Genomic DNA, 8,829 nt, shown 5'->3' on the forward strand with positions numbered 1-8,829 from the left:
CTTGTTTCCTTCATTTACCCCGGTGAAGGTGGGACGATAGCTCGGTAAAGCTACAAGGGCATTCTGGGGTACTGGCGGGAGGGAGTCGACCCCTGCCTGGATTTTAATTGGTGTTTTAATTGGGGGAGGGAAGGGGGGACGACAGGGGGATGCTTGTGAGATTTGCAGGTCGGTCGGAAGGCCTAGAAAGGGCAAAAGGAGCTGATCATTTCCCCGAAGTCCTGGGTAACAACCGGCTAGGACCTCTGAAGGAGGAAAGCAGGCCGGAGGAGACGGCCCAGGAGAGGGGCTGTGGGTGGGGCACGCTCCTCCCCGGCTCTAGCGGAAGAAGGTGACCCGCATTCGCGTGTGGCCCTTGAGTCGATCCACACTGCGAGTTGGAAACGGGGATCCGTGCGCAGGAGTTTCCCTCCGGTGGTGAAAGGGGTCGAAGAGTCCGCCGGGGCCTAGCAGGCCCCTCCCCTGGGCTACAAGGACCCGCCTCTCTATTCCCCAGATAAATTCCTAGTGTCCACCAAATTCCTCAGCGCTCTCTCACACTCCTCTGCGGCCAGGACTCCGGGGGTGGGGACACAGAGCCGGGTTCCTCCCCGCAGAAGCCCTCTCGGTTCCTTCTCACAGCTCTGCGAAGGGGAAAAGGAGTGTAAGACTCAACCAGCCCCCCGACTCCCGCTCCCAGCACGAGGTGGCCGCTCCGCCCTCCACCCCCGGGGGCCCACTGGTTTGGGGCTCGCGCTCTCTCGCTCTCTGTCCCTCTCCTTCCCTCTCTCTCTCTCTCTGATCCTCTCCCCCAAACATGTCCACCGGCTCCCTCAGCGATGTGGAGGACCTCCAAGAGGTGGAGATGCTGGACTGCGACGGGCTGAAAATGGACTCGGGCAAGGAGTTTGTGACTTCCAACGAGAGCACCGAGGAGAGCTCCAACTGCGAGGCGGGGTCGCCCCAGAAGGGCCGCGGAGGCCTGGGCAAGAGGAGGAAGGCGCCCACCAAGAAGAGCCCCTTGGGCGGCGTCAGCCAGGAGGGGAAGCAGGTCCAGCGCAACGCGGCCAACGCGCGCGAGAGGGCCCGGATGCGGGTGCTGAGCAAGGCCTTCTCCAGGCTCAAGACCACCTTGCCCTGGGTGCCCCCGGACACCAAGCTCTCCAAGCTGGACACGCTCAGGCTGGCGTCCAGCTACATCGCGCACTTGAGGCAGATCCTGGCGAACGACAAGTACGAGAACGGTTACATTCACCCGGTCAACCTGGTAAGTCCGCGGGGGCCCGCGACGCGGGCCGGGCGTTCCCGCCCAGCGCGCCCGCGGCGCGGTGAGCGCGCGCGCGCCCCGGCCACCACCAGCCCCGCGCGCCTCTGGGGACCTTGGCGGGCGATCCGCGCTGAGAGCCGCTGGAGCGGGGATGATTTATGCAAGTGCTTAACGTGGCAGCCCAGTTAAGATTTTTGCAAGTGTCCTGAGCTGGCAGCGAGGAGGGATCCCCCCGCGCCCGCGCCATCAGGGCTGATGTGGGACAGGGAACCCCGACGAGATGCTGCGCGCCCACAAAGGCATTTTATTCATCTCTCTCTTCTTCTTTTAGCCGACGAGACCTTGATTTTCCCCTCTAATTTTTGTACATAAAAACACCCAGCTCCTCTTCCCTCCCAAGTATATTTAGGACCATTAGATATAGACAAACTCGTGCCCCCATGATTGTCATCTAAGCCCCCAACTGCTTAAATATTCTGCGCTTCTCTTATAAGCACGTTAACATTTTTAAATCCCAGGAATTCTAGTAAACATCAGCATAATCCGCAGATTCTCACAAATATCAGTGTCATAAATAATATTCGAATAGGTCACTCTTGCCCAAGATTTAAAAACGTGTTACATTTTATCTTAAAAAGTAATGACCTTTCAGTCTGTCTTAAAAAAAAAAAAAAAAAAAGGAATGCTCATTGAGGCTAAATTTTTCTCAAATGCATGTTGCCATGCAAGAAGCACGGTTTAACTCCTTTTTGATTTGACTTCATTTTAAAACTTGCAGGCTCTAAAGAAAAACAACCGCAACTTACTAGCACCTTTGTTTATATATGATAAGAAGGAGAGATTTTCCTCTTGAAAGTCGCCTTATCGGCCAGCACTAGCGGGAGAGGTTTGAAGCTTTGAATCCTCTTCTCACTGAATTGGTTTCAGGAATTGGGGGGAGGGGATGCGGAAGCACACTTTACCCTGGTAAATATTTTTCCCCTCTGACCACAGTTTTATTTTACTTTTTTCGAATAAGGTGAGTAGATAGCTTTCTTAAAATCTGGAACCAAAATGAAAGTACTTACCTCATTTACAGTTGCTGCTGCGTTCATCTCTGAACAGGAAGCTTGAGTGAGCTGTGTTATAGAACGCCTGGGAGAAGAGAAAAGGCAGGGCTCGCTCAGCCCAGTAGGAAGATGATGTTAAATAAAATAGGCGCGTATATTCTTTTATTAGCATTATTATTAGCATTTATTAGCATTGTTCCCTTGAGAACCAGTGGTTCCTTTAGAAACTGTGGTCAAAGCCCGCGTGTGTGAGGGAGGAAATGAAAGTTGGCAGGAGAAAAATAGATGGGGGTGAAAGCCAGAGGGCCGGGAAACCTGACCACGGCCTCGAAAGAGGCCTCCGAAAGCCGCTTCGCCTCGAGCCAGGTATCCACTTGCCACGAGGTCCTTCTTGGCTGCCCAGCTCAGGCTGACCGTGGCCTCGGCCTCCGGGCTGGGCCACGGCCCCAGCCACTTTGGGCTTTCCAAGGGCCCCCTCTCTTGGGGTTCCCTTACAACCTAGGATGAACCTCTTTGCTCCAACACCCCGAGCAGCGACTTGGCGCCAACACTGCTTTTTTCTTTATCCAGCCACCGGGCGCACTAGAACCCCGAGTAAATTGCAGAGATAACGGGTTTTTACAACTCACCGCGTGCCCCCATCTCGCCCTCTCCTCTGGTCGCAGGCTCTGAGTTCACCCCATCCCCCCCTCTCCGTTGCCACTTACCTCCAACGCCCTCTTCTTTCCTGCAGACGTGGCCCTTTATGGTGGCCGGGAAACCCGAGAGTGACCTGAAAGAAGTGGTGACCGCGAGCCGCTTATGTGGAACCACAGCATCCTGACCTTGGAGGTGCGAGTCTGGGAAAGGCGCGCTCCCGGGGGGAGCGGGCCCGAGTCTGGGAAAGGCGCGCTCCCGGGGGGGAGCGGGCCCCGGGAAGGCGACCCCTGCCCTCCCTGCTCTCTGTCTCTGCTTCCCCCTCGCGACGCTCCTCTCCCTGCCCCCTCCCCCCCACCTCGAGAACACTTTACAGCGACGAGGAGATTCGTTTCCAAACCAGAGGAGATCAATTGTACTTACAAAGATTCCCATCTATTTAACTTTATTAACTTCTACCGTGAATGACTCTGCGAGCCTTGCTGGTCCAAGTGCCATACGTAATTATAAATATATAAATAGATAATAAGAGCATATCGACGTGTATCTTTTGTACAATATGTTGTAAATTGTAGATCATAGAATAGCTGACTTTGACAGTCACATTTATAAAGTAATTCACGTAAAGATATATATTTTTTTCAAACAGGTTTTGCTACTTTCAAAAATAAATCTTTCTTTATATTGCTAAAAAGCCCTGACATTAGTGTGATTTCTTTGGAAAAAAAAAATTATTTGTAACAGAAGAGCTGGGGACGATGGGGAAGCTTGTCAATAAAGGCGGTTCTTTTGAACCTCAAGCCAAAGTTCTAGAGAGGGGAAAAGATTCAGTTTCCACTGTCAAGGTGCAGATCTCATTTTGCACTGAAACGTCCAAAAGAAACTCTGGTCTCAGGTTTGCAGGTTACTTTGAAGACAATTATAAATAATGTAATCGTGAACCCAAACGGGCAGTGTTGAAGTTACCAACAGTGACACGATTCGAGGGAAAAGCACACCAGAAAAGGAAAATCCGCTTTTCGTGTATTCGCAGTGTAATTCATGACACGGGCACTCAGGTAAATTTCACGTTTTTCAACTGTGTAGCCGCAGACAGGAGCCCGAACAACCCACAGCGCCAGAATGGGAGGAAGAAATGCGAGTCACGAGAAGTGTAAATTCCGTAACCTTGAGGATGTGTGTTAACATCTAGAGAGTGCTGCAACATATATTATCGATTTCTTCTTAGTAATTAATAAGTTACTTCCAACACCAATCGTGCCTGCCTCTCGGTTACTGTTACGGGTAGTCCGCGCCTTCAGCTCCCCGCCACGACTTCCGGAAGACTGGGTTTTAATTTAAACATCGTCCAGGCTACGGAACAGCTCGTCGGGGAAGATTAAGTAGAGATAAACAGAGAGGCGAGGCCGAGGAGCCTGGAACCGGGTTCACTCGCTGCCCCAGCGCAGCCCGCAGCGGCCGATGAGCCAGATGCCCCCGGGCTGTTTAATGTTCGGGGTTATGACCGCAGTGTTTACAAGACGTCTTCGGTTATTTATACTGTTATTCCTCGCAGAGGGCCTTGAAACTTCCGCTTCATTTGCTCTTTCTTTTCGATTCCTTTCCCCTCTTTTTCTCGGCTCTGTTTGGTACCTGGAGTAAGAGCTCCCGTTCCGCCTCCTGCACCTCCGACCAACCTCAGGGCTGCTTGGTGGGTGGCACCCTCAGCCTGGCCTTTTGGGAAGAAGCCGGCGAAGCTCGCCCGACAGGTGAACCGCTGTGCCGGGTGGTTCTGGGCCAGTGATGGCATTACCAAGCGCAATTCTCCATTCTCCAAGGGCCGGGAACGTCGCTGACTTCTAATCTGCGTTCCTGTCCCTGTCATTTGCACGTCGGAGGACGTCTCTGGACGTCTGGCTTTTCTACCACTCCCCCAGTCCCCACTTGACCTTTAGGAGCGCATTTCAAGCTCTGGCCACCTCCACCTTCCCCAAACTCCCGCGTTCTGTTCCGTCGGGTCACTTCTACTAGAGGGCCAGTGCCCTCCCCTCCATGATTCTGAATCCAAGTCAGAGATGATGAGTCCCAACTGTTTGCATTTCACGTTCAGCAAAATTTCCAAACTTGTTCACAGTTCTGAGCCCTTGAGTCAGGTGGTCCATAGAGAAGAAACTTCTGCTTGCTCATTCTGTGGACCCCAAACTGCAAGAGGATTTTTTTTTTTTAAGTCCAATGCCTCCTTCCTATGATTTGAAGCCTTTGCTTTCAGCTTGAGGACGAGGCTATGAATAGGGAACATATGAGTTAAGCCCTAGTTCTGCCTCTAGCTTTTCACTGAAAGCACTCAGATCCTCAGTTTTCTCATCTCTGAAAATGGGGATAAATGTTAACATAATCATACTCATACTTTTCCTCTTTTGCTTTGCACAGCCTTAATAAGACCCAGAGGAGATTATATTTGTGTAATTGCTTTATAAAGGAAAAGATCTGTGCAAATCTCAGTGATTTTCACTAAGTGGCCAGGAATGAGCTGTCCATGCCTGACCCGACCTGAAAGTGTCTCAGCCAGGAAGCCCGAAGGGTATGTGTTTATAACACATAAGTGATGCTCTTTTTATTGCTGGAACAAAACTCCTTCCTCCTTTGATGCAACGCTGAAGGTTACAATTTTTCTTTCTGCCCCCCATGTACCTTTACCCTTCCCCAATGTTCTCCAAATTTGTCAACAGTTTTCTACCGATGTGACTATTTCCTAAAATTCTAGAACCCAGATTTGAAAGATCAAAGACAGGGCTGAGATCAGCACATAGGAAAGCTACAGGAAGATCTGCCAGGAGGCAGGGTTGTACTTGGGATCCCATGGTTGTGCACCGAAGGGAGCAGGCAACACTGTGGGGATGACTGGGTTATGGCTCCCGCTTGCCCCAGGAACATGGCAATGTGACCGCCCCAAACATCTTCATACACGCATCCACAGTCTAAATGATTCCTCCCCATTGGCCCTTCTCTTCGGCCAGCCAGCCAGACCCCCGCACTCTCACACCCACCGCGCCCAACTTTCCAGCATCTGCTGTCCTCCTGGTAACAGTCAGCCTACCTGTGTCCAGTCTAGGTACCTGGTGTGCCTTGATTTGAAAAGGAGGCAAGTGGCACCGGAGAAGGAATGGGGGACCTCCTTTGCTGCTTGCCAGAGGGGCGTGAGGGGTGGAGAGTGTCCTGTCTGTGACCTCTTAGTTATGAAAACTATCTTAGAAGGTGTTTTCATAAGAAGGTGTTTCAGAAGAACAACCAAAACAGGTTGTAGAAACCTGGAAGATAAACGCGTCTTCGCGTGCTCAGGAGGAGACAGATATTAACACTGGACCGTAGCTGGGGAAGTCCCCCTTCTCTCTCTCTCTCTCTAACTCTCTCTCCTTCATTCTGATTGCTTTATGACTTTTTACGAGCAACTCACTGTGCTTCTCTCAGGTGTTTCTCTACTGTGAAATCAGAGACTTCTTTCTAAAAAGAGAAGTGGTAAACAAGACCTGGGAACGCTGGTTATACCGCTGGTTAGTGGGAAATACTGCCCAAGGAGACTTCTAAGCCGGTGGTTGTTTCAGGGTGTGCCATCCAGAATTACCTGGATGGCTGGCGGAAGTAGATTGTCGGGTTACAACACACACACCCCAGTTCTGGATTCAAAAGCCCTGGGATGGGGCCCCAAGCGTTTCTATTTCTCACAATTTCCCAGGGGACGTTGATGCTGCTGGCCCAGGAACCGCACGTTGAGAATCACTGTTTGGGGATCTGTCGCAAGGAAACCAAAGAAGCGAATGCAGAGACAAAGAAAATATTTGGGAAATTTTTTCTCAAGAGGTTGCACGTTCTGGGGACCGGCTTCGTGTCCTTTTCTATTCCCTCCACGGGGCATGCAGTGTCTGCCTAATGCTTAAGTGCCAGCGGGGAAAATCAACCCACTCGTCCCAAGAGATGTGTGGCTGGCCCCCCTGTATCGACGTTTGTGCGCGCCTCTTGTGCTCTCCAGACAGATTTCGGTCGTCAGTCTACGAGTTACAGACTTGGATGGATTAAGGTCCTGCTGCTGTTGGCTCCTTTGCGACCCCTAAGGGGGAGAGAAATATGGGCACCCGGCATCCACGCCCCCTGCGACTCCCCGGTTGCGCAGAAGGTCCAGCGAAGATTTCCCTTTCACTCCAGTGGTAGGAGGAGGATTGGCTCCGGGATGGGGCCCTGGGCGTCGGGCGGGCTCGTGGGAAGTCCGCCGGAGTTGGGACGCAGGGGCGCCGGAGGGGTGGTGAGTGTCGGGTGTGGCTCGCAGGCTGGGCGGGGCCCCGATCCCAGAGGACGAGTGGGGAAAGGCGGGTTTTCCTCCGCGGCTTTTCTACCCCCCTCCCCACCCCCCTCCCCCCGAGCTGATGGAAGAAGGCAGGAGGAGAAGGAAGGGCGCTCCAACAGCCGAGCTGCAGCCTACACGGCCTTTTCCGGGCGCCGCCTCCGCAACAGCGGGGTACGTGTTCGGACCTCCCCGCGCGGAGGCGCCACCCGGGGAGGATTCTCGGGTTAGGACCCGGCACAGCCACCGAGGGGAGGCGCCCGCCCCACGCCGTTGGCGAGCCGAGCTTCCTTTCCTGGCCCTGCATCCTTCCCTCCAGATGCTGGCTGTGCCCCTGCAAGCTCGCGAGCTGCCAGCTGCATCGAGAGCTCCTCTGGTCCGGCTGGGCTGCACGCGCCTTTGATCTTCAGATCCGGGCGGGCTCCGCGGGGGCCCCCCCTCCTCCCCGGTCATGGTCACGGAAGGATTACCCACCCCCGGGACAGGGCTTAAAATCCCCTCCCCAGGGCAGAGGGAGGAGAAAGGAGTGAAAAGGTGGAGAGAACTGCCGTTTAGAACACAGTAGAGAGCCGACTTCTCCGAGGAACAACTTCAACCTTGTCCCCCAGCACCCAGCGGGGCGGTGCCCGACTCCTCCAGAAATGTGGAATCAAGAGGGAATCATTGACTGTCCGAGGCTATGGTGAAGGAAGCTGGGGCAAAGAAACTGACAGCGGGGCTGTTGCTGTGCTCGAATTGAAACTGAACTCTTACCATGAAGTCTCGGTACAGATTTGATAGAAGCATAGACAAGCAGACATGATGGGACTAGGTGGCGTCACCCCCCCCCACCCCCGACGCTCAGATGAAATCTGTTCTTTTTTTCCCTTCCCAGTAGAAGATGACATTATTGGTTTTGAATTTATTTGGCCCTTGGGACAGAATCATTAGCTTAAAAGGAGCTTTGAGGAGCAAAATAATATGAGACACCTTGTAAGAATAAAATGATCCCAGGGCCTTATTTTAAAATTAATCCAGTTGGTGATATTAATCCAGTTGAATTAATCCAGTTGATTAATCCAGTTATCCAGTTGGTGATAAGGAAGTAGTTGGTTGCCTTTTAAGGATGCAGTTAGATCTTCATCTAGTGAATGGTATAGTGGAAAGAGCTTTTGATTAAGTCCTTGAACAGGAGACTTGACCATTTAGACCTTGGTTCTTCCATCTATAAAATGAGTATAATAATGACTCCTTTGATAACATAAGGTCTAGTGCATGTTAGACACTAATTAATATTTATTGTTCTCCTCTCTTCTCCCCTTCTTCTGGACCTTAAGTTATAAAAGTGCCTCAACGAATGATACACATTTACCCTAAACGGTTACCTAGACAGTGGTAAACGATATTAAATTCTTGTGATGATCTAATCACCTCGGGTTATCTTGAATGTGATTAAGACAGGTTACATTCAAGTGTTGGCTTTCTTCAGTGAGACCTCACCACCTTAGGTGCAGTGGAAGCTACTCGAAATTCTGTATTTTTCAGCCTTCATCACTTTATCAATAGAAGGTAATTCTTATTTTGTTTCATTTCTCTGTTTATGT

The 8,829-nt window shown here is 51.7% G+C and overlaps 1 protein-coding gene across 5 annotated transcripts; it reads left to right on the forward strand.

Moving 5' to 3' along the window:
* The first annotated feature begins 510 nt into the window (after window positions 1–510).
* TCF21 (transcription factor 21) lies at window positions 511–5,257 on the forward strand. 5 transcript variants are annotated; one of them, XR_007462575.1, is made up of 4 exons: window positions 511–1,246; window positions 3,029–3,126; window positions 3,827–3,989; window positions 4,570–5,257. XR_007462575.1 is itself a non-coding variant. In XM_049652996.1 (3 exons), exons 1-2 carry the CDS (start codon window positions 797–799, stop codon window positions 3,116–3,118), a joined length of 540 nt encoding a protein of 179 aa, XP_049508953.1. In that variant the 5' UTR covers window positions 511–796; the 3' UTR covers window positions 3,119–3,126; window positions 4,018–4,520. The 5 variants fall into 5 exon arrangements, 4 of the variants coding, with proteins under 4 accessions (XP_049508953.1, XP_049508954.1, XP_049508952.1 ...); XM_049652996.1 differs by lacking the exons at window positions 3,827–3,989; window positions 4,570–5,257 and adding an exon at window positions 4,018–4,520; XM_049652997.1 differs by lacking the exon at window positions 4,570–5,257 and having other exon boundaries at window positions 3,827–4,011.
* The last annotated feature ends 3,572 nt before the right edge of the window (window positions 5,258–8,829 follow it).

The sequence above is a fragment of the Panthera uncia genome (assembly GCF_023721935.1).
Source record: "Panthera uncia isolate 11264 chromosome B2 unlocalized genomic scaffold, Puncia_PCG_1.0 HiC_scaffold_24, whole genome shotgun sequence".
NCBI lineage: Eukaryota > Metazoa > Chordata > Mammalia > Carnivora > Felidae > Panthera > Panthera uncia.

What these genes read in the sequence shown, in the direction of transcription:
- TCF21 (XM_049652996.1), top strand. Translation starts at nt 797, where the DNA reads ATGTCCACCGGCTCCCTCAGCGATGTGGAGGACCTCCAAGAGGTGGAG. An exon ending in ACATTCACCCGGTCAACCTG is followed by an intron (nt 1,247 to 3,028) that starts GTAAGTCCGCGG and finishes TCTTTCCTGCAG; the next exon opens with ACGTGGCCCTTTATGGTGGC.